Source organism: Tasmannia lanceolata, unplaced genomic scaffold, assembly GCF_043159265.1.
Source record: "Tasmannia lanceolata isolate RefF3 unplaced genomic scaffold, GAP_Taslan_0.1 ptg000015l, whole genome shotgun sequence".
NCBI lineage: Eukaryota > Viridiplantae > Streptophyta > Magnoliopsida > Canellales > Winteraceae > Tasmannia > Tasmannia lanceolata.
The window spans coordinates 22,868,269-22,894,309 of NW_027518692.1; the positions used below are offsets into that span (position 1 = coordinate 22,868,269).

General features: G+C 38.7%; 1 protein-coding gene across 1 annotated transcript; it reads right to left on the reverse strand.

The window, feature by feature from the left end:
* Positions 1-7,236: 7,236 nt before the first annotated feature.
* On the reverse strand, positions 7,237-9,047 carry LOC143845539 (GATA transcription factor 12-like). Its single transcript, XM_077353917.1, has 2 exons — positions 8,638-9,047; positions 7,237-8,137 (listed from the first exon to the last, which is right to left on the reverse strand). The coding sequence occupies exons 1-2, from the start codon at positions 8,950-8,952 to the stop codon at positions 7,460-7,462; spliced, it is 993 nt and encodes a 330-aa protein (XP_077210032.1). The 5' UTR covers positions 8,953-9,047; the 3' UTR covers positions 7,237-7,459.
* Positions 9,048-26,041: the final 16,994 nt, after the last annotated feature.

A 26,041-nucleotide genomic window follows, 5' to 3' on the forward strand; every position in this document is an offset into this window, starting at 1 on the left:
TATTTCAAGCCCAAAAAGGGGACTCTGGCTTCTGCCTCATTAGATTCGCACTCCCTGGGTAGCCCAGAAAATGAAAATAGAGTGTGCCCCGTATTATCGCAAAATACTCCACCATTTCGAGCTTGGCCCAGATTACTTTTGAACTTCAATCAAAATTGAACTTATCCACCCAGTCACCAAGGAGTTGCCTTTATCTTTGCCTCGCTTTCCCAAATGATCGTCCTCCAGTTCTTTAGGATATGTCCCACGGAGTATGCTAGTAAGGTGAAGTCATTCTTGCCCCAAGAGATGAGATTGATTCTAATTTTTGTTTTTATCAAAATCAATCTCTTCTTTTTCTTTAACGATTCAGTTGGTCCTTTCTCTCCAAATGTGCCATATCAAGGCGTACTGTACGACCTGCCATAGAATCCACCCTAGGTTTCAAAACGGGCCATTATTCCAATGTAAAATTGTGTTCTTGATGGATCTATGGAAGACCCAATACATATCGAAGTTTTTGGTGATAGACATCCATAATCTGAAAGAGAAAGAGCAATGTAGTAGCATATGATCCAACGTTTCTTCCTCTTCCTTGTAGAAGATGCATCTGTTGGCAAGTAAAATCTCTCTCTGCACCCTTCTCTTTGGTAGGTATTCTGTATCCTGAACATCTCTCTTATGAGAAGACCATGAATCTCCGGCTTCTGTTATGCCTGCTCAAAGTTGAACGAACTTTCTTTAAGCAAAGATGCCCTCCAAAATTGACTTCTCATGCCCTTCTCCTCACCTGGCCGTCCTTCGAGCCACAACCCACGAGCCCACAGAGCTTCCCGGAGAAAATCACTTGACAGGCATTTCGTTGAAAGCTCGCAGCTAGTGTCTAATAGCTCCCAAATGATGTCATTTTTCTGGTGGTGTTTCTTTTGGAGGATCCCATTTTCAAGCTTTACAGGTTGTCTTATGGGCAAAAAAACAATTATAATTATTGTTTTGGAGGTCATTTTCAAGCTTTACAGGGTGACCTGTGGGCAAAAAACAATTATAATTGTTGTTTTGGAGATTAAAAAGGGCTTAGTAGGGGTTTATTATGTGAAATTTTCTAAAGAGACTTGGCTGCTAGGGACTGTTTTTTGTTTTTTTTTGCCCCAAATGCGCCACGGGTCTGTTGATTTGAAGAACCCTTGATCTTTAAAACCTCATTTAAGGTGCTACCAAAAGTATCTGAAAGAATTGATTTTTTGTGGCTTGCCTTACCATTATCCGGCCAATTGCCCTTACATCTATTGAAAGTTGCAAGGAACACACCTGTGGTAGAGAACCACCTAAGAGTCGAGTCCTCCCTTGGGTAAATGGCTAAAAATGAAGGATAAAGAGTAACTAGTTCATTGGTCAAAGGAGTTAGGACCTCTGGGGTCACATACACATTTCATTTTCGAATGGTGAGATGGGAAATTTCCATCAAATCATGTCTAGATGTAATCGGAAAAATGGTATCATGCAATCGAGACGGCCTATACCTTTAGGAGCAAGTTAATTTGGGCAGAGTGCCCCAATTAAACCATTGATGCTCCAAATTTAATGGGAGAATATGCAACTAACCACTCTTCTGATAGAGAATGCATGATCAATCCAAGAGAGAGCATGTCAACCGTCCATATGTGTTCAGAAAGATTAGATTGTACAAAGATGAGCCCCACTGGCCCTCCGATCGACATGATGATGTGATCAATGGCTCTAAGAGCATACAACCTACGCTTAGAGCCCCTACCCCACCTTGGAGCCTCTAACCTACCATTGCTTTTCTCTAGTTTATAAAAATGGCACTTGTATTTCAAGTATCATAGCCCATTCAATGAGTGCTACAGGTCCTAAATATCTGTCTTTGCCTATCCCACACCCTCTCCATATCTAAATGCTAGGCCATTATTGAATTGCATATACAATTGGGGTGTCTTCTCCACAAGTCTTTTACCTAGCTCATATTGGGGATAAATTCTTGACCATGGAAGTTGTTGCCTCCCCGCATGCCAAGATGCACCAATAAAGAATTCAAGCATGATAAGGTGTACTGTGTGAACAAGCAAGCATTCTATCTTTGAGTCATCATTGGAAGTAAGAAATTAGACCCCTAAGCAATGATGAGGGCTAATCTTATTTCATCTAACAACATCCCATTGATTTAATGGCCAGGAATGCCCTTAAATAATTGGAGGAGAGTGTGTCGCTCACAATGAGCCACTTTGCTCCTAAACAAATGCGAGGTCCATATTTTTCCACTCACAAGCATTCACTCCCTCCCCCCTCCTACACCCTTAGGGTCTGTTTGGATGCAGTTTAAATCAGGGGATAGTTGTTTTTAGGGAGGAGATAGGAATTGGAAATCCCTGGAACTTACCTGGGGTTCCACTATTTGTTTATGGGTAAAGTGGATAATAAGAATCAAAGGACAAGAAAGAGTAAAACATATTTGTAAATGACATTCTCATTTCCTTGTCCCCTTTACAATTTGCTACAGTAGCGTGGTTCATCTTCTTCTGTGTTTGGTGGTGCGAAGAGTTATCTTCCAGCGGCGGAAGGGGTGCCAGAAGGGGCTGAGCGGAGGAAAGGGATTGGGCAAAAGGGGTGGCGGAACTAGGCAGCTGGGCTGGAGCACCTAGACAGCAGGGTTGGGTAGGACCAGGCAGCGGCGTAGGGTGGAAGGGGCTGAGACAGATTGTGTCGGGCGGAAGACAGGACTGGGTGGTGGGAGGGAGGGAGCCCACGGTTTACCTGTGAATTAGCTCAGTTTTCAAAGAGTTTCACGGGGATGCGGCAGGGATTCCACATCAGCCAACAGACCCCTGACCAGCCAGGGAAAATACCGGCTAAAATGGCAACCCACGAGAGTAAAACTTGACGTGGCACCCCTAAATCTCAAGAATTTACCAATGGTGGGCATCCAAACAGACCCTTAGGTACTCCTTAAGTCCTTAACCCCCCCAGTTATCTGATTTCGACACTCCTAACCTAGAACTACACCATGGGAGGGAAAATTTAATTTCGACTGGGGCGGAAACAGAATACCACCTCTTGGGAGGGAAACAGATTTGAACATTTTCCCATCTATTCTACTCTGGTTTCAATTTTTTTATTCCATTTATTTATTTGAACCAAAAGTTGGAATCGGAATAGGACGCCGATTCTAGTGCCTTATTCTGACAATCAAAACAGTCCCTTAGTATTAATTCAAAATGTGTTTAATAAATTTATTTGAATGAGAAATTATCAGATGGTTTTGCACACAATGTTGCTATGGCTTTATATGAGCACCAGCTGATGATGGCTAAGTTAGTAACTTCAAGACCGCACAATTCTGGAACTTTAGAATTGGAAGAGAGGGCCATTGGACTTGAAGGTGGACATGGAGTTGATGAAATTGGTCGACCAACGTCTAAATCCATGATCATCAATATGTTGCGATGGTATTATTGGTAGTGGTGACAGTAGATATCCTTGAGGAAGTAAGGGGATTCCTTGAGTCTCTTAGGAAGGCTGATCAAGCTTGGAAGCTTTCTCGGATTGAAAATCACCAATTTAATCTTAACCAATCCAATTCTTCCTCAATATTTTTAAATCCTTTGCCTCTTCCATACAAGTATTTATAAGGTTTCAATAAATTATACTTATGCCCAACTTTAGACGAGATGTCAAATAGTTGAATCACACTATCAATATAGGTTTTAATCATCTCAAGTCAATTTCTTCTAGAAAATGGCAATAGCTTGTTTGACCCTTGGGATGTATGTGAGAGCTGCCACTATAGCTTATTTTCTTTTGAAATTCAATTGAATATTTGGTGTTGAAATCTAGTAAACCCGTTAGTTTAAGTATCAATCAATGTAGTTTTCCTTCTACGTTACCCGACATTTTTGATCTAGAGGAGTGAAGCTTCTTTCATTTTGGTTGGTCAGTAACTACAAATCATAACTATTGATTGGTGAGAATCGCGGCTTGATTTTCTCTATAAGATCAACGGTCTTGATTTTCCAAACATTCCCCCGGTACCCTAAAAACATCCTAAGAGTGACTTTGCTCCTCTTTGGCTCCCTAAAACAACCTAGGGGTGCAACACGGGTTGGGTTTGGGTTCGGGTTGACTTTTCCCAACCCGGGTAGAGTTCGGGTCGGGTTTATGTTGAGGGTTTGGCAACCCCACCCGAGTGAAACCCGACATTTTTTATGATTTTTTAATTTTTTTAAGCTTAAAAATTCGGGTCGTGTTCGGGTTGGAAAAAAAAAGGGTTCCTAAGTATAGTCGGGTTGAACCTCGTCAGGTCGGAAATCAGTTCGGGTTGGAAAAATGGGTTCCTCGGGTCGAGTCGGGTTGGACCCAACCCGACCCGAGTTGCACCCCTACTAAAAACAAATGGAAAATAGCAATGGTGCAACCCGCCACCATTGAAATCAAGAACACAGCTCCAGAGATGGAGACCCACCACATGCATACATGCATGAACGAGGCCAAGAGAGTCTCGTGGGTCATGTCACGTTCTCCATTACATATAAAATACAGCTTGCCATAGAGAGTAACATGTGACCACACCGCCTACTATTCATTAAAGAATGAAAATATAATATAATAATACAAAGGTGAAGGGATATTACACAAAGAAATAGACATATGTGGATTAGCGATGTCTGGGATCGCGCGGACACCGTATCAATCAATATCAATATCACCCATATGACTCTGCCCCAACTCCCTGCGTACGTTAGCCATCACCAGCCCCACCACACACTTAAACTCCACTTTCTATATTTGGTGCTTCGCTGAAAACCAAGCAAATGGAATTCCGTCTCCGGTACGGACATATATAGTTATACTTCGATAGACTCACTCAACACACACCCAAGTGAAGAACCTCGTTTTCAAATCTATACATCCTACTTCGGTGTATGCACGATAATAAATAGTTAACGGTGTGTGCACTCTAATTTATTGGGGTGTGAATTAATGGACACGAAAGGTCCCATGGATCGGAAGTTAATGGACAGGATTTAGACACAACTGCTGATTCTAAACTATGTCCCATTGGAACCATATCCTAAGGTTCAAAATTATTCAGACCCCATGTAGGGCAGTGCTTAGAGAGAGAGAGAGAGAGAGAGGACAAAGAGAGATATGGGAGTCGATTTATCAGTGTCTTACACTTAATATTCTGGGAAATGATATCAACACAACCACCTTTTGTTAATGGGTTTTGTTAATATTTTGGGAAATGATATCAACACAACCACTTTTTGTTACTGGGTTTTGTTAATATTCTGGGAAATGATATCAACACAACCACTTTTTGTTACTGGGTTTGTTAATATTTTTGGAAATGATATCAACAGAACCACTTTTTGTTAGGGCTGCAACTCGAGCCGGGTTTTACCCGACCCGCATCGACTCTACCCGAAAATAGCCTGGGTTGGGTTCAGGTTTCATGGGTTTCGGGTCAAGCCGGGTTGAGCATTCAAAAGCCCGCATGAATCTCGGGTCGAGCCGGGTTTGAAGGGGCCCGACCCGACCCGATCCGAGTTACATAAGTTATAGTATGTACATTTTTTTCTATTGTTAGTTAAAAGTTAAAAGTGAAAACCCACGCACCCAATGTTATTGTATGTGAGTGTAATTTCTGCTTCTATGAGTTGAGTTGATTCAAGTGTTTGATTCAGCACTGTTTGATTGTAATTACAACATTGTTTGATTGTAATTACAACATTGTTTGATTCAAGTGTAATGTGAGTGTAATTTATGCTTCTATTAGTTGAGTTGCCTTGCTAAACAAGAATTTTCCTTAAAAAATTGCGTCAACGTGAAAAAACCCGACCCGAGTTGCAGCCCTACCTTTTGTTACTGGGTTTTGTTAATATTTTGGGAAATGATATCAACACAACCACTTTTTGTTATTGGGTTTTATTGTGTTGTTTTATTTGCACAGACTTGGCTTGTTTTTGCTTTTTTATTTTTATTATTAGGCATGTGAGAGCTTTTTGGGAACTATAATAACCTTCTGACAGCTCTCTAAATACTAGAGGACAAGATGTTTAATGCAAATAGCAAAATATGGTTGTGCTGATATCATTTCCCTATATTTTGGTCAATGTTTGTAAATTTACTAGGGGCATTTTTGTAAGTGTGATCACTATTTGTGAAGGATAGGTCAATCTCACTAAAAACCATGTTTTTAATCTCAGCCCTTCACACAAAAGTGAAAGGTTGGTTTCTGAGATTGTGAGTGCCAAACCAAAATTACATTTAAATGTTAGTCCAATAATCAGTTTAGCAATCACAATCGGTTCCCATAATATTAAACGAACAGGGACTAAACCAAACAGGCCTAAGAGTGACAGAGACGAATCAATTGATTTGTTTCATTTACGTATGATGATTCTCTCTTTTCTTTTTACTTTCCTCTCCTAAGCCTAAGCACTAAGTCTGAATCCAAATGGATCATGACCGAGACTCCGAGTAATTAAATTCAGAAAACCGCTCCAAAAAAGATCCGACCACTATAAGGAATTTAAACAGGAGTTTTTATCGATAAGGGTAGAGAGAGAAAAAACTCTCCCTCTTGATTTTTGACCCAGGTGAAACTCCCTTTTTTGACTTTCCCCTTGATTTATGTAAAGGGCGGCCACCGTATAATTTCTCTTTAAACAGATCGTGGCCGTAGATCCTCATATGAAGCGGATCTATTGAAACCCATACAAATTTATCTGTTCTCAGGATCATTTACTTTGCTCGATATCGAAGTGGGACCCACCCATTAAGATAAATGATTTACATTACATACAGTCTCCGTATATCAATACTTATATTCAGTGATTGTAAGGGAAAGAAAACAGTATTTTGTCAAAGAGGGAAAGTCTTCAAGCTCAAAAAAACAGAGAGAAATTTAGAGTGGGTTTGAAATGTCGGTGGAAATTCAAATTTCAAATCTCGAACGAAAAGTTAATTAATTCATGCAATCATCGTTTTAAATTTCGGTTTCGGTACCAATTTCGGACCCCACTCAGGCCGAAATTTGGTATTTCAATTCAAAATTTCAGACTGAATTTCCGAAATTTTGTAGCAATTTTGTTTTTTTTTTTAAAAAGACACAAAATCGAAATTTCGGACCGAAATGGCGAAATCTGAAATTTCAGAAAATTTTGGCTTCGGTCCGCATCCAAATGGCCTAAATTTAAAACCATGCATGCAATTAACATATACTCATCAAAGAAAGAAGAAAAAAGAAAAAAGCAATTAAATTCCCTAAATTTGGTTGCATAGATTGCCAAATTCGGCAAAAAAAAGAAGAACATAGAAGAACATTAGCATACTAAAACTAACATTTCTCCTCTCCTAAGAGAGAAGAAAACCTAATTATCCAAAACAGTTAGGGCAAAAAAACAAAAAAACTTACACAGAGAACAGGAATTCTAAATTCTGCAACTAAACCTCAGCTTTCTCAGATTAGCTGCCGGAATTCCGTTCCGGCGTGGTGGATCAAATAATCATCTCCGGCGAGGTTAAAAGCGGAATTCGAATGTAAAAACTGAGGGATCTGATTCTCAGATATCTGCATTTCCTTTTGCCGACGAAGCTCAAGAACTTTCCGGTGAGAATTCGAGTGCTTCGTAAGCATAAAAGTCGGACTCGCCGCCGGCCGATATTCCGGCACGAGTCTACCGGACTTGAATCGGACTCCACAGGCATTACACAGAGTTTTCGGTCCCATTGGACCTGTCCGCCACTGAGGCGTCTTGTCCGTCGCACAATGCAGGCATTTCCGGCCGTCGGAGACCGTCGGAAATGTCTCTTTCTTCTTTGATTTTCCGATCTTTTTGCCGGAATTTGACACGTCAGATTCTGATGATGAGGTTGTTGGAGATAAAACGAGTACTCTTGATGACCAGTTGCAAGGAGCTGCACGTGATCGCTTGCTCCTTGCTTTGCCGGGAACTGAAATTTCTGGCCGGAAAATTGGATTATTCCGGCCGTTTTCGCCGGGGAATTCTTCGGATTCTAAGATTTTGTCTGTTCGCGCTTTCATTCCTGAAATTAGTTGTAATTTCTGCAAATCTTCGTTTGAAAAGGATTCTTCTACGAAATTCGATAGCCATTCCAGCTCTGCTAAATCATCGTACTGAAGAAAAAAAATTCAAATCAGTGATTTTTTTATTTTTAATTTCAATTGTTTTATGTTTTGGTAACATTTAATAGAAAATTATGTTCATCTCATTAGGTTTTAGCCGTTTCTTTTTCTTTTTCTTATTTTTTTTCTAATCTACCGCGTTTAATCCACTGAAAACTGAAGTGAATTCAAATCATTTTTTAATAAATTCTTCCTTAATTTTTCGGAACATTAAAATTTAAGAGTAAATTTCACATTCGCAGGAAAATTTACAAATTTTTTAAAGAAGATACACGCATTTCACAAAGGAGCGAGAAATATCTTCTACACATTTTCAAAAATTTAAGTAAAAATTTCCTTAATTTTTCGGTAGATTGATTGAGAAATCATTAAATTTTCATATTACATTAAGAAAATTAAAAAAACATTTTAAAAAGATACATGAATTTCAAAAAGGAGCCAAAAATCTAATACTAATCAACGGAAAATTCCGGCAATAGGCAGGGCATTACAGGAACACAGAGCTCGCCGGAGATTTGACCGTCGGCGAAATTACGGCAGGCGATATCACCGGAGAAATGCGGTTCAGATCTTGAAAAGGAGGAGTTACAGCTATCAACAACGGTAACGGTGGAAGACTCTGTGGAATTTCCTGCACCGGCATCAAAAGTTCCATCGGCGATGATTTCTTCTTCGTTAGAGAAATCGAGAAGGTCATCGATTATGAAATTCTCGCCTTGTTTCTGCTCTGAGTTTCTTTTTTCCGGCGGGAATTGAGAGTTTCCGGCACGGTAAAAGCCGTCCTGGAAGAATTCCGGTGATTCCATAGGTTTTTTTTTTTGAGACAAAGTTAGGGTTTGTTTTCTCTGTTTCTTTTGAGAGAGAGAGAGAGAGAGAGAGAGAGAGTAGGGTTTAATCGTGTCTGAAGTTGACAACACGACACAACTAAAATGGAGAATTTTAGGAGTAAAAAAAAGCGAAAGGGGTGAAAATAAAAAACAGGAAACAGAGCATCTTTTACCTGCCACGAACAAGAGGAACTAATTGAATGGTGTAGGGTGATTTTAAATGCCCCTTAGGTTACCTGAAAACTACGATAATACCCTTTATTAGTCTTTATCTCAATTGTTGTGGAATTACGGAAGCACCCTCGAGAACTTCTGGCTTTCTAGTTTTGTTTTAATCATTGATGTGAAAAGCCTTGCTCTAATAATTTGAATTCAAAATTAGAATGATATGAAAATGACACCCATTACACTCTTTCTATAATTTTTCTAGATGTGGGCCCATCGTATGTGTTTTGATCTGGACTGTTGATCTTGTGATCAATTTTGAATCAGACCGTCCATCTGAGTGCCCCGAGTGAATCCTCATGGGACTGAAAAGAAAAGTGTTTATTGTTTTGAGTCGGATTTTTATAATATTACTAATATACCCTTGGTGAATAAACATAATAAATAGACAAAAGGAAAATATGAATGATATATTCTAGTACATTGGCGCCCTCCATTCAGCTCTAGGGTGTTTCACCGATTTTTATGGCTACGCCTCGATCAAATTGGGAATAATTTCGGACCTTACGATATGTATCCAATGGACAATGTTCGAATCCAACGGCCGTGCTCAAATCCTATCCCTTAATGTTCAGATCCTCTGGATCTATCGGACAGTGTAAATTATTCCGCCAATATTGCTTCTCATTTTTTCTTTAGGATATCTTTTTTCTATTAATTTAAGTGCCTAATACTTTGAGAAAGATTTAAAAAAAAAAAAAAAAAAAAAACTAGTCATTGAAGGGTACTTTCGTCAATTCAAAGGACAATTTCTGTAGATTTTGAAGGTGGGACACTTTGTAGGAGTGATGGGTAGAGATGTAATTCCCTGAAATACGTTAATTAAAGAATTAGGGGATTAATTAAAATTAGGAGGAAATTAAGTGTTGAATTCAACTCCTTAAGAACCGATCTTGCAGGTTTTGTCGCTGAGACCCAGTGCATTAGCGTCCAAGTTTACAGCCGGATTCCTCTACTTTATTTTTTTTTTCCCTCGGGATTTGCGTTTTTTTTTTTTTTTACTTTCAATTTTGTTTTAAAAATTATTTTCCGTTTATCCTCTAAGCACCTTTAAGCACGACGGTGACAGCTCAATTCAATCCGTTTCAACGGTCTCGATCATGCCACGTGTTACCGTTCAGAAAACCGTTGTCAGTTCGTTTTTCACTTTTTACCCGGTGCCCGAACTGCCACGTCATCCTCGTAAAGTTCCCTGCCACGTCGGAAAAGGAATTCCGATTCATCTGGGGAAACAAGTCCACCGTTGGATCGCACATCTTCCACGTGGCGTGCATCCGTCAATCCACGTAGAAAAAAGGTGGTTATGGTAAATTCGCTCCCTCTGTAGGATAATTCGCTCCACTTAACGTCAAAAAACGTTGAAGCATGCCCGAATAACAGAGGTGCGAATTGTCCTAAGGGGGAGCGAATTTATCATCGCTCTTTTATTTTTTTCACTTTATGATTAAAAGGAAAGATTGCAAAAGGAGTGGAGGTTGCTTGGCGTGAGGGGTTTATTTTTACCAGAGTTTTCATCTTTTTGGGAATTGCTAGCGTCCATCGCAAAAGGGGTGTCTGTCGCACATCAGACCGCCCACCTCGTCAATGAAAGACAACAACTTTTGTCTCCATTCACGAGGTGGCTGATCTGACGTGCAACAGACCAGCCGCGAAAAACCCTTTTGTGATGGAGCTTAGCAAATCCCCATCTTTCTATGATTTTTACAATAATTTTATATTTTCTTCTTCTTTCTTTTTTTTTATTTAATTTCCTTTGGTTAGCACGTGATAGAAAGCCTTGCTTGTGTCAGCGTCCATGTGAGAGTCCTCCGCTCGTGTTAAAAGCCAAAACTATCGGTGGTCAATGCCACGTGCCACACTTTCCTTGATGCTTCCCCATACTTCGCACGTTCTTGTCCGAGTCGCGTCTCACGTGGGGGCATGAGATGACATTATCCCTATATGTATCGCCAGTGAAAGGACGAAAGTACCCTTATCTTTACTTAGACACCGGTGATGACACTGGGTGACAATAGCACTTTTGAAAGAGGCTATTTTAGTCTTTTCATTCTAATTTTCACCTGAATTCCTGATTTCATGTTCAGTTGATTGACTTGGTTTTTGCCCTAATTTCTGGTTTTTCATAGGGGTAATAAAGTCATTGACTTGATAAAGTGAGGAGTGAGATTATCAAAACAAGAAAGAGAATATACATTTTCCCAGAATTTAAAAAAAAGCTGGTTATATTGTAAGCTTTTAAGCTTTTTAGTTTTGTTAGTTTTATTAAACAGTGCTCCTGTCACTAAAAAGCAATCAACAGCTCATAAGAGAAGTTTAAAACAAAGAGAAGAGTGTCAATATCAAAACAAAAGTATCATCTGCCTTTTTTTTTAGGGATAAATAGCAACCCCTTGTAGTGTAAAAAAGTAAGTCAAATAGACGAGAGGGACCTGGCCCAGGGAAGAAAAGCGGGGTGGAAAATATTTCACCCCGCTTGTCTTGATACATGCGAGCTCCTAGCTTGTCGTTTAGTATTTAACTGGCTTGTAAGTAGGGGTGTAAACGGATCGAATTCGAATCGGATATGGCTATATCTGAATTTGATTACAATATACACTATCCGAATTCGGATTTGACGGATATTTAATATCTATTACCGAATTCGTATCCGTCGGATATTTTTCGAATTCGGATATTATCCGTATCCGTTTATCCTGTAAATTCGAACATTTTATTGCAGCACTTTATCATTCTTCTCATTCTTATTCCTCGAATAAATTTTCCAAACTCTAAAACCATACCTCTACCTTCTCTTCACAAAATTAACTCTCAAACCCTAAAATATATGAGATTCTCTTCTTCCTTTTAAAACAAAGGCAGAGAGAGAGAGAGAGAGAGAGAGAGAGAGAGAGAGAGAGAGAGAGAGAGGCGGTGGGGATGGATGATGGTAGTGGTAGTGGTCTTTAGGTTTTTTCTTTTTTTATGTATATGATGGAATGAGTTTGGGCTATTTTGAACAGTGGGAGTGGGAGTGCTGATTGTGGAAGATGAAGAGAAATGGGGATTGAGATGATGATTGGGTTAGAGATGGAGGTGACTGGCGGTGGCTGTGAGAAGGTGGAGAGGGGCGGCAGTGGATTTTGGTGGGATTGGAGGCACCAAGGAATGCCGAAGATGGTGTCTCAGCCTCCTCATTTCTCTTGCTTCTCCTTGCAAACCTTAGAAGTCCCATCTTTTAATTGCATTTTGGGTTTTTATATAACCCTAAGTTGAAAAATTGATCTGAGCCGTCCATTTACCATCAATAACTATGGCCTTTTTGCTCTATAATTCTCTAGAAACTATGCCATCTTCTTTCAATCACCATCATCCATTTGTCTTTTTCATCATACAGCTCACATTTGTTGCTTCATAAATAAGCCATGTCAAACTCCAAGAATGCTCTTAAAATGAGAGATTACTTCCTTTCCTACCCAAAACACTTTTTGTTTTTGTTTTTTTCTAAAAAGAAAATTTACTTTTCTTTTAGAAACAAAAGATAGTGTGTCATTACTAAAAATAAATATTAATGATATTATTAATAATAAATAAAAAGAATTTACTTCTCAGATTCGGATGTTAAACGGATCAGATATACCATTTACCAGATTCGCATCCGCTAAGAGCCGGATATCTCATAAACGGATTCGGATAATATCCGCTTGAAACGGATCCGGATAATATTCGCTTTAAACAAATTCGGATGCGGACGGTAATCGAATTTTCGAATATTCATTTACACCCCTACTTGTAAGTTACTATTGGGAATCATAATAACCTTATTACAGCTCTTCAAATGCTAAAAGACAAGCTAGGTGCGCGCATGTATCAAGACATGTTTGTGCTGAAATCATTTCCCTAAAAATTTTACGTTCTTGTGTAACATTTTCCTGTTCTCTCCATGTTTACAATGTCTAAAGGGATGGGGGTATAGTTGGGAGGGGGGGTGTTCTCTCCCTTATCATTTGCAACCTATATTTGGATTACCATAGTTTATTGCTAATCCTCTTTTAACTAAGAATGGCGGACCGTTAGGTGTGGTGTCACTTTGCTCCCAAAAGAGAAAGAAAGTTGTGCGTCCGTTGCACCGACAATATTAGGTATGCATGCAACGGCTCATTAGAATTTTCACAACGTATCGTGAGATGATGGAGCAATTTAGGTAAGCAGCTCCACCGTGGGGGGTAACCTTCGGTTTCATGGTGGGCGTTTTCGTATCCTTGTCATTGTAAGAGCAATGCGGCATGTCCGGAGGATCAACACAATGACAATTGGTAGACACACCAGATATTTGCACTACCATGTTTTGATAAATAGATGAACTCAGCCTTGTCTTTTATTATTTAACTAGCTATCAAAAGCTATTACAATTCCCAGTAACCTAAATTAAGAGGGGGGGGGGGGGGGGAATGTCGAGCAAAGATAGGAATAAATTTCGGGTTTCCTGTAAAAGATGATAGGATGATAGCAACTGATGTCCTTTCATATGTAGAAAAGGGTATATTTAGCTAAACTTAGATATCATGTCAAGACGATGAGACAGGTGGGTGACTCCAAGGTTTTAAATTTCGGCCTAAATCCGAAATTTGAGAAATTTGAGATTTCGGTCAAGACCGAAACTGAAACCTTCAAAATCTGAAATCGGATAAATGTACCAAATTTTGGTAATTTCACCGAAATTTTGGAAAAAATATTAATTTTTTAATCCTTTACCAAATTTCAGCCCAAAAAACAGACATTTTGAGGCCCTTTACAAAATTTCAGCCGAAATTTCGGTTTCGGCGAGGACAGAAATATACCCCGAAACTGAAATTTAAAACCTTGGGTGACTCTGTGAGTCCTTGGTTTCGTTAATTTCCACACCCGCAACCCGGGATACAGACTCGGACTAGGAGTTCGTTCTAATGACCCGGTGAGTTATGAGTTTTTCTTTGTGACCCGGCGAGTCATGAGTTTTCTTTGTTGATATGCCCGGTTCAGGTCACTGCCCTCCATTTACGCCACTGAATCAAAACGTCGAGAACAGCTACTTTTCCACGACAAAAGAATCTAATTGGCTGATATTTGCACTACCAATTTTGATATTGAGACAAACTCTTTCCCATTTTAATTGGCTGATCAGAGCTTTTTGGGAATTCTAATACCTTTTGTCAGCTTGTTATTAGATAATAAAAGACTAGGTGAGTTTGTCTGATTGTTAAAACATGGTAGTGTGGGAATATCCTAAACAATATGTCTCTTACTATCGTTTTCCATTGAAAAGATAGTATACCATGTTAGTTCCCTGCAACTTTTCAGTGGATGCATCTAATGTATTTTTGTCTTTTAGTTAGGAACACTGAGCCTCTAATCTTCCTTTTAAAACAGTGGTTTCCAAAACCCCAACTCGGATTGTTGACTCAGACAAGACCGAGTTAACACAAATGACCCAGTGAGTTGACTATTCTTTGTTAAAACCAATAAATAAATAAAGACGTTGTTTCACCTTGCATCACCTAGAAATCAGCCTTTCATTTTTCTGAGAAGGGCTGAGATTAATAAACTCAACACAACATATGCCTTTTAATAACAATTCTACACAGTGAAGTGAAAGACTGATTTCAGTACCATTGCTTGTTTTGGATTTTGAGAATCGATTGTGAGTCTAAAACTGATTATTGGAATCAGATTTTAAGTCCAAAACGACACACAATCGATTTTCACGAGCAAAGGGCCTTTTCGTTTAAGATTATGAAAAGTCCAAAACAAATTATTGGACTCAAAATTACCTTTAATTTTGAGTACAATAATTAGTTTGGACTCACAATCGGTTGTAATAATACAAACAGGGCCTAAAATAAATTGGGTTTAAACGAAATTTGAGTCCAATAATCAATTTTGGACTCACAATTAGTTCTCAAAATCCAATGCAAATAGACTCTTAAATAAAGAAATAGTGAAAATGGAAAAGATTGTTTAGAAATGTTTTTCTGCCAAAAATGTTTTTCCTACAATCAAAATAGGGCCCAAAAATGGATAAGTGGATGTCACATGAATAGGTCTGATAGGAGGTTTATTAGTTTGTTGTATGGGCATTTCGATTTCGTTCTCGAGAAGAAAATCAACTCAATTTCCTCTTCACGCTGCTCTTCTTTGCTACCAAACCATTCTAAAAGCCTAATTTTTTTTTCCTACTCGGCCGATTCAAAATATTTCGGTTGACCGATTTGTTTATTGAATTCTTAGAAGAGTCGCCGTTTTAACCTTTTTATAGAAAAAAGATGAAAAAAAAAAAATTCCCCCTAGGAGGTGAATTTGGAGTAGGGCTGGCAATTTCACCCGGCAAAGCGGGGATCTGCGCCGCCCCGCCCCACTTGGGGAGGGGATTCCCCTATTTGAGCGGGGAAGGGGAAGGGGAAGGGGATTTAAAAAATTCCCCGGTGCGAGGACGGGGAGGGGAAGGGGAAGGGGTTGGACCCGCCCCACGCCACATTAATGCCATTTTTTTGTATTTTTTAAGTGTTTTTTTTGGGAAAACTACTAGAAACCCCTTGGATCGAAACATATATACAAGATTCCCCAAAAATTTTCATAATTACCATTAGTACAGTTTTGTCCCTAAAATAGCATTTTATATTTTCTTTTACCCATAACCCATTGGGCATTGGCCCTCATTTTATTAGTATATTACCAGAAATCCCTAAAATCTCTCCATCGAACCATCAGTGAAAGACAACATTAAATGCTTTGAAAATCTCAAATAAAGGCAACATCTCTCTTATGAGTGATGAGATTTTATATGGTGTATGCTCGTATAGTCCATTATTTTTCAAAAAGTAATATATGGGCTATGCCATAGGATGATCCAAACTGCAGTGGGGAGGGGATGGGGAATAGATATTCCCTGTGGCGAGGGGAGGGGGATTCCCCACCATCCCCGCAGTGGGGAGGGGAAGGGGAGGGGGGAAATTCCCCGTAGAGGGGAAGGGGTAGGGGACCCCAACATCCGGCCCCGACCCGCTCCATTGCCAGCCCTAATTTGGAGGTGCTGTTATTATGAGGAAAAAGTTTTCCAAACTTTACATATGAGAATTAGGCCATGTCTGGTTGGCGGGGTTGTTTTTTTCGTGATAAATTGGTGCCTCCAAGTGGTGAGAGAGGGGGGCAGTGCAAGAAGGAGAGTGATTTGAGAGGGCAGGATTGAGATGAGCCTAAGAAGTGGCTAAAAATCAAGAAAAAGTTGATCCTATTTTGAGTAGAGTTTTTTGTTTTCTGATTTTTTGGTACTTCTCGTCTTTTGGAGATGCTAGTTTCCTGTTTTTTATTTCCTCATTTTTAGTCACTTCACCCTAATCTCCACTTGGAGACACTGATTTATCATAAAATTTTTTTTACGCTAGTCAGATGTGCCCTTAAGTTCATAAAAAATTGCCACTTGGAGGGTAGTTTGATTTCTTCTAAAAACAAATAACCATGAATCCAATCTGCGTAAAACCAACAATTGTTAGAAACAAACGATGAGAATGGAACTTCCTAAACAACCATTGCCAACTTTATTTAGCTCTAATCTCTTACTAAATTTTCCGGAGACCAATTTTTAGGAACTGAAGCATCATTGGTAAAACTCTTTCATTTGATCAATTGGAAGAAAGTCTTTCATATGATGGGGTCAAGCCTCTAACTTAATTGGTTAAGGATTTGTTTTTCAACCTTGAGGTCGGAGGTTCAATCCCTGCTTACCTATCAAAAATCTACTTCTGAAGGGATTTGCTAGGCAATTTTGCGGCTCACTTTTGCATGAGAGAACAACTATCCCGGACGAATTAAATGAAAATAGGAATGTCCCTTAAAGTCATTTCAACCACTATTTCCCTCTTGATTTGCATTTTACACATGAAGGTGATATGTCTGCCCCCCTTTTTACTTAGTGTATTTTTGAATTCAATTTCAAACTATAGGGCGATGTCCCAAGTGAGAATAGGGGGCGGATATATCATTTCACTCTTACTTTACGTTTTACACAAGGAAGTGATATATTCACCCCCGTCTTACTCGGGACAACCCCTCTAGTCTATTTATGGATTCTCTTATACACTATAAGGTGCTGTCCCAAGTAAAAATAGGGGTGAATATATCATTTTACTCTCTCTCTCTCTCTCATCTCATCTCCACTCTCTGCTCTCTGCTCTCTCTCTCCTCTCTCTATCCCTGTCTCATCGCTCCTCTCTCTCTTTCTCTCTCTCTCTCTCTCTCTCTCTCTCTCTCTCTCATCTCTCTGCTATTTAGACACTATGAACGGCCATTAGACCCTCTAATCACTATGAACCAATAATTACACCCTCTGAACCTCTACGAACCACTATTAGAACCTTTGAACCAAAATTTAGACACTGTTAGACACTATTAGACACTCTGAACCACTCTCTATACTTATGAACTACTATTAGACCCTCTGTGAGAGAGAGAGAGATGATATATTCACCCCCTATTTTTACTTGGGACAACACCTTATAGTGTATAATAGAATTCATAAATACACTAGAAGGGGCTGTCCCGAGTAAAAAGGGGGGCGGATATATCACTTCCCTGTGTAAAACATAAAGTAAAAGTGAAGTGATATATCCATCCCCTATTTTCACTTGGGACAACCCTTATAGTGTAAAAGTGAATTCATAAATACACTAGAGGGGGCTGTCCTAAGTAAAAAAGGGAGCAAATATATTACTTTCGCGTGTAAAATATAAAGCAAAAGGGCAATAGTGGTTCAAATGACTTTAAGGGGCATTTATGTCCTCAGTGGCAAAAAGTAGTCAACATCAACATTCTTTGATCGTTTAGAAACACCCCCTCATATTGTTCATTTCAGTGATAAAGTCCATTTTGTAGGTCATTTTCCCATGAAAATATACAAGATCTGCCAAAAGGTGAGCATGGGTGGTTCTCTACTGCAAAAGTGAGCCGTGAAATGGCTATATGCAAAATTGGGTAGCAAATCCCACTTTCAATAGGGATTTGCTAAGGTCCATAGCTAGCAAATCCCTATTAAAAGTGGGTGGTCTGACATGCCACAAACAACCCACGAAATGCCTTTTGCGATGGATGCTAGCAATTCAAAAGCACCTTGCTGATGTGAACTTGTTGAGTTTTTACTCTAGAGATGAATGCCCCAACTCCTCAACTATGTGCAAAACAAGCTAACTACTTTAAAGTTGAGCCTTTGCCTTAATGGTGATTGCCTATGCAACTCCATGAGAAGAATATCTAGGGTTTCAGAGTCTGGGTTTTGATTGATGGTCATGAATGAGGTGTATGTTGGGACATGGGGAACTACGATCTATAGAAGACTTCTTCTAATGCCCGGTCAATCTTCATAAAAATTTCAAGGATCATAAGGTTAGAATTGTAAATTTATCAGCATCGACACTTAAAAGTCTTTTATTAGTATTTGCATGGTTGTTTTGGCGTCAACTCATGGATTCTGGATTGTGGCGTCAATTCAACCCGTTTTTATGCTAGAAGCTCAACCCGAATTCCTAAAAATTAACCCAAGTTGCACCCCTACTCATCCTTAGTATTGTAATTTTTAGTTTTTTAATATAGAAATCCCCATGAACCTTACATATTGTAAAAACCATGGTTTAAAATTTCGGTTTCGGCAACCGTTTTGAACATTCGGAAAACCGAAATTCCAAAATTTCGGTCGAAATTTGGTACTCCCGTTCGAAATTCCGGACAGAAATTTCGAAATTTCAGACTTAAATTACTGAAATTTCGGACCGAAATTTGGTAAATGGCGAAATTAAATATTTCGCCGAATACCGGTTTCGGTCCCCACCGGATTTCGGTCGAAATTTAAAACCATGGTAAAAACACCCTCTTAAGCATACAGAAACTATAACTAAACCAGTGTGTTTTATATTCTTTTGTCTTTTGTCTTCTGTCTTTTGAGCTTTACGTAGAAACAAGTGGCTAAATTAGTTAAAATTCCTCACCCTAGTAGGATATTGTTCCAATACAGGAGACTTCTTAAAGCCCCAATTTTTAGGCTACTGATATCAACACGACCATGTTTTGATAATAATATGAACTTAACTTGTTTTACATGTTTTAAAAAGCTGTCAATCAATGGCAATTACGGGTCTGTTCCGGCCTTTTCTCTCTCTTCCTATTTTTCTTCAGCTAAAATGATGCAGAATAATGAGATTATTTGAATTAAGCTTGGGTTTGGAACCAAAAACCTTAATAAGAGCAGCATAGGTATCCCTGCCACAAGCTATACCCACTACCCACTACAACCAACATACTCCTTATTAAAACTAATTAGACTTTGACCAAAACACCTATTTGTTCTTAGGCCCAGTTTTATTTGCAGGATTTTTTTCTAAAAGGTTAGGAAAGAAAAAACTTTTCCAACTTTTTCATTGTTTGATTACACATGAAAGAAAATAATTTATTTTGAGTCCAAAACAGATTATTGCGTTTGATTTTAAATCCAATTATCAGTTTTGGACTCAAAATCAATTATTGTAAAATTAGGAGAAGATTTCACTAGTTCTGGGATGATTTACATTAAGCACAAGGAGTGCTTTTATAGAACACTCAAATGATAAACATAGCAAGAGGATAAGATAATTATGGAAATACATTATCCTAATCTAATTCACTTGCCTAATCTAACCCAGCCAACCAATATAGCCTAATCAAATCAAATCTTCTAATCTCAGAATATCTGATCTTGATTTGATTTCATTCTCTAATAATTATCAAAATTCAAAACAAACCGGGCCTAAATAAGCTCTAACCATATCCTTTCCATCTCTAATGCCCTGTTCGTTTAGGATTATGACAACCGATTGCCACCCCCAATCTAATTATTGGACTCAGTATTACATTAATTTTTAGTCCAATAACGGATTGGCGGATGACAATCGGTTGCCACAATCTCAAACGAACAGGCCTAAATTATGGAAAGGAAAATTTTTCTCTCTAAGAATTGTGAGAAATATTTTTCTTGCAATCGGAGGGCCCCAATAGCTGTGAGAATCATACCTCCATCTATTTTTCCTTACAAACAGTAGTCCTCTTTTGTTCTTAAACGTACTCATTTCACAGTCTTTTCCTTTTGACTTTCTTAAACCGAAAGATATCTATATTTACTCACAATCCCATCCAATTTCTCCAAAACTCAAATCATTTCGCAGCATCTCAACCACAATCTCACCATCTTGTCGGAATCTGACCACTCCGTACTGAGATTTTTCCATAAACTGGCCGAAATCATCACGACCCATTTGCAATCTGGAACCCAATTACTTGAATTGATTCAAGTTCATGCCGAAATGATGCAATCCCACTTGATAAAAGCACACAAGTTCATTTCATTGGAATTCCCTCTGCTAGATGCCTAGAAGTATAACCAAGCCCATTTCATTAGAACTCCCTCATGAAATTTTAAGGCTCGCCTCCCTTTCCATGCTGCTTCCTCTCTAGAACATCCAAATGTCGCTCAACGGAATCTCGCCAGATTCTTATATGTTCAGACCCGGATAGAACTCACCCTTAAAAGCTAGCCTTTAAGGGGTGGGTGGCCAAGTCCTTATAAGCCCATCCACATCTAGTTCACTTTTCCGATGTGGGAACTTTGCTTTTGCGTGGAACCCCAAACATTACATGATCCCAATCGTCTTGAAGGCCATCTATCATGCTTTTGCAATCAACGGAAGGTATATAGGTTGATTCTTGAGAAGAGAGGCTTTTCATTCCTCGACGGATTTTGAATCAGGCCCAACACCCTTTTTTATTGTGGTTATCAAGGAAAGCCTTAGATCCCAATAAGCAAATGCCAAAATATGAAATGAAGAAGTACGAATCCACTCACGTCTTTTTATGTCCCACCCATGGGAGGGCTGGTAGCTTATGACTTTTATCGGTTGAAGGCGCATGCTAGTCGACCCTCTAAAGATCAATGCAATATATTTCGCTTTAGTCAAGTATGCAGAACAGTTTGCTGAAAAGATGCGATTTATGTGTTTATGGAGCTAAGGAATTGTGGGTTGGAGCCAGATCACATGACCATGGTTAGTGCAGCTTCTGCCTTGGGAAGCTTAAAGGACTTGAGCTTGGCTCTTCAAGTACATAAATGCATCTTCAAAGCAAAAACCTTAGACAAATCTGAGACTTTGATGTCTAATTCGCTTATAGACATGTATGTAAAGTGCAAAGTGCGGTGAGATGGACATCGCGTCTAAAGTGTTTGTAGGGATGGAAGAATACAATCTTCCAAATGCCTATGCAAAGTTGAAAATTACAGAAACAGATGGGGGAATTTTCCGAACATTATACTCCCATTTTTCATTCCCCAAACCAAAAAATAAACTCAGAAGCACTGCCGAGAAGGGTTAAAAGGTAACAACTTCAATTTGACCCAGATGGTGAAACTTGGGGAGATTGGTTTATTTTTGTTTTATATTGCTGATAAATTGAAATGAGAAACTTGTAGCTTTGATTCATCCAAGGCATTGGTCAAATGATCCAAAATCGCGGTTGGATACTGCATAATTTAGTGGCACTTATACCACTTGATCTGGAATTTCACATATAGTGCAACGGCCCCGATCACCTCCAAGGTTGTTCTCAAGCCGTGCAATAGAATCGAGCCCAACCAAGACTACAACCATAGGGTTTTCTTCACATGCCGGTTGAGAAAAAAAAAAACATTGACATTGAGTACAATGCATTCAGCAAGCCAAATATGGCAAAGATAGGTTGTGCGCCAAAAATAGGTTTTCTGCAGATCTAAACCGTCCATTAGATGGCCACAGCCTAAATAGGTTGTGCCCCATAAATCATTTCCATTGGATGATCATAACCCTCCGATCTGAATGTTTGAGGGTTGATCCTAACCCCCTATAGACGGTTTGGATCAACCTATGGAAATAATTTTTGGGGCACAACCAATTTAGACTGTGGCCCATCTAATGGATGGTTTGGATCATCCTATGGTGCGGGCCATACCTTACTTTTAATAAAGTGAGGAGTGCCCTCATCAAAATACAGTAGTGCTGATAACATTTCCCTACATATATTATTATTAATCAATAGAAAATACCAAACCCCATGGGAACTAGAGCCCCAGTTTACATTAAAATTCTAATGAGAAAAAAAAACCCAAATCTGAACTTATCTCGGGGCTCCGTTTGGTTGCACAATTTCTTGGGTTCACTGGGTGTGTTAATTTGCTTTAGGGTACCATATCATCTACCAGTAGTGTTTGGTTGCATATTTTCATTCAAACTACTGGGAGACTACTTGCCTTGTCTAGCCATTGTCTTCTCTATCCCTTGTCTGCCTATGTGGCATGACTTTTCTCACCTAGCTAACTACTTAAAAAAAGAGAAAAAAGGTTTTGCTAGTATAGTCTTTGCATTTGGACTCTTCTCTCTCTCTCTCTCTCTCTCTCTCTATTGTTAATGACACTCCAACTGTCCTCTTATTTTGATAATGACTCCGTACTTACCTTCGTAGTCGAACACTACTTTTCACTATACGAGGATACTATTTCATTGCTGTTTGTTACACATGTTGAATACTTCAATTCTAATTCACAACCTCTCTACAAGGCAACTGCGTGCAACCAAACAGACTCTCCAATGTTTGGAATCTCATAGAGATGTGTCTTATGTGGAGTGCTATAGGTAACCGCCACCTCACATATATTGGAATCCCAAAAATGTGAAGTCTCCTTGCTGCAACTCCTTTACGAAATTGAATATCCTAGTCCAAATTACTTACCAAGCATTCTATGGACAGTAGTCCATTTATGCAACAACATTCAGCTACCAATCCATCCAATTCATCCATATAGAGGATTTCTTATCAACCCCTCCAACCAAGTATGCCTTTGGACTAGAATCCACCTAAGTTAGAATTGCTTAGAGCAGACAATTCTTCCAAAGTGCCAAAAACACGCCACATTATTGAGGCTAAAACAGCACTTAGCACCTATGGTTGCTACCACATATTGGCAAGGCAACTGCAGCAAGAAAGATATCAGATTTGTGAAGATGACAAAGTTTAGGTGAAAATATGTCCTACCATACAGATGTTTCCCTTTTTGTTTTGAAACAAAAATACTGAAAAATATCTCTCTTTTAACTGTTTGTACTAATTTCTTTATCAAGCTCAAAGTACAGAGTGCAATTTACACAATAAACTGGACACACAAAATGCAATCAGGTTTTGCACCCAAAGTGACCAAATAGGTATTGAAACTAGGAAAGTTATTCTGCACAAAATATATCGTGGGTACAATGAGATGGAGGTGGTTTGTGATTCCAATATTTGCTTGGTGTATAGACCTAATTCATGGGGCTCCACTACCTCCTTAAATGATGACTCGCATAATACTTCTGTCTAAGTTTGGTTAAGTGATAGTAGATAGCATGTACACTGAATATGTGGAGCATACTCCATGCCAAGATCATTTCCCCACATAATTGTTTTGTTTTCAAAGGTTAGATAGTTGCAAAGATTTAGGGCCTCTTTGGAGACCTCTAAGGTTTACTTGCATATAATCTTACTAGTAAGACATCCCTTGCGATGCATGGGCAAACAAAAGAAAAATTAAATGATTTGTTAAAACATGCAGTAAAACTGTTTTAGAAAAAGAGTACATTACTTAATGGGAGATACATGCCTTTTCCAACAGTCAGTAAGGTACCTAAACTCAAAGAATAAGGGAGAGAGAGAGAGAGAGAGAGAGAGAGAGAGAGAGAGAGAGAGAGAGAGAGAGAGAGAGAGAGAGAGAGAGAGAGAGATGTAGTAGGTAGCAAAGTATTAGTATAACCAATTGCAACTGTACCAGAAATTGATTTACTGTTTTAATCTCAGACAAGAAAAATCAGGTGAAATTAATAAGGAATAGAGGTTAAATTAAGAAATGGAAGCTGTCTTTTGATCACAGTAGACATCTACTGTTGAAGATAAAATTTCGTACTAAGTTGGAAGGCTATAAAAGAGTTTGTAATGCTTAAAACTGAAAGATTATTCAGGTAATAGATGAGTGGATATTAGTATGATCGCATAAACATAGTACATAGCTTCAATTTGCAATTTCTATATAGTAAGAAATAGGAAATTGCAAGCACACGATGACCACCTACAAATTTGTTGACAGAGAAATCAATAGTCTTTATTCAGTACAGAGCTTCAATTTGGAATTTCTATACAGTAAGAAATTATAAATGCTAAATAGATGACCACCACCAACATTATTTCCATTTCGACATTGGCCATTGATGTGGAATTGTGGACACATCAAGTATATGGTACTGATATTGCAATAACAAAGTAGTAATCTTGTGGTAACTTGATAGACACATTTGCCATGATTTGAATTGAATAAATCAATTCATCATAGATATAAATGGGTTTCTTTTTTGAATGGTGAACATGGGCAACATTGTGTAGGGTAAATAAGAAATGCATTGGAATCAGCAAAAGCAATAAATGAGTAAAGCAGACACATCAAATGTATTATAGTTGTATTGTCCAGAGAAGAGTTGAATGCTTTTTATTTTTAAATGGTTAAGACTTTCTAACTTCTAATGAAAGCTCGAGAATGGATCTCTAGTTTCTGCAAATAGGAAAGGGCTGGAGAGGAGAGTTACAAATGCATTTTTTCTAAGGTGTAGAAATTCATGTACTGAGAAAGAATGAGTAAGGATAATTATAATTGAAATATATGGATATAATAACATGGAAGATTCGGATTATTGGACAACCAGCCCACCAATCTCCTTCTCCAACTGAGAAGCATTCTTGATTGGGAACTGAATCGTGTCCAACCCATTTGGTCAATCTACACATCTTCAGAATTGGGGGCTCCATGAAAAAACCAGACTTGTGATCACTTGGCCTAAGAGTAATATTCCAGGCTCCAGTAGCAACATCTTCTCATGATGAATTCCCAAAAACCCAATTTAAAATATCAAACGAAATTCTACTGATGAAATTTGTCCTTGGTGATGCAACCTTGAACATAATTCTCCAACTAAATTTCGCAACTCTATGGTTGTAGACATGCAACCTAGTTTGGACTGCATAATAGCGTAAAAAATCCCATCAAATACATGGTCCAGTCATGCTTATGCTTAACAATATGAGGCCCTTAAGCATCAAGTATTTGAACCCCAAACCCTCTAAACCCCTTCTTGGATTTGGTAGTTCAAATAACATTTTGGGAAATATTCCATGTTACAAACGTTGTTAATTAGATAAAAATATATCTACTCAAGAAAAGCATGAAAAAAATTCATGTCAACTACAGCTTGTATGACATGCCAAAACTACCTACTTATGTACTTATCTTGAAAAGTAGATGTTCAAAAGATAAAAAAATAAAAACAAAGAAGCATAAGTACACGAAGAAACCAAAAAAAAATAACAATTACACGGTGATGCTACTGTGCCAAAGAGCACAGGAAATGCAAGGATTTCCTACCCGCGCCTTACTGGGGCGGAGGCACCTATAGCATGAGGGGGGCCATGGCCCCCAATGACTTGCAAAATCCCTTTTTATATTGCATGGATGTACATGCATGCTTAGGTAGTTTAGTGGCCACGGCCCCCCAAAGACCAATGCAGCCAAGTGTAACTTAGTTACCCCCCCCCCCCCCCAAGTGTAAATTCTTGGCTGCGCCCCTGGCGCCTTATCCAATAAAAAGTTACCTTTACATAATACCAATTAATACTTTCGATAAGGGTCACTTTTGGGGTCCACTTTCATCTTGGGTGTAATTTGTGTGTAACATGTAATCTAACTTTAATCTCCTCCGATTGAAATTTT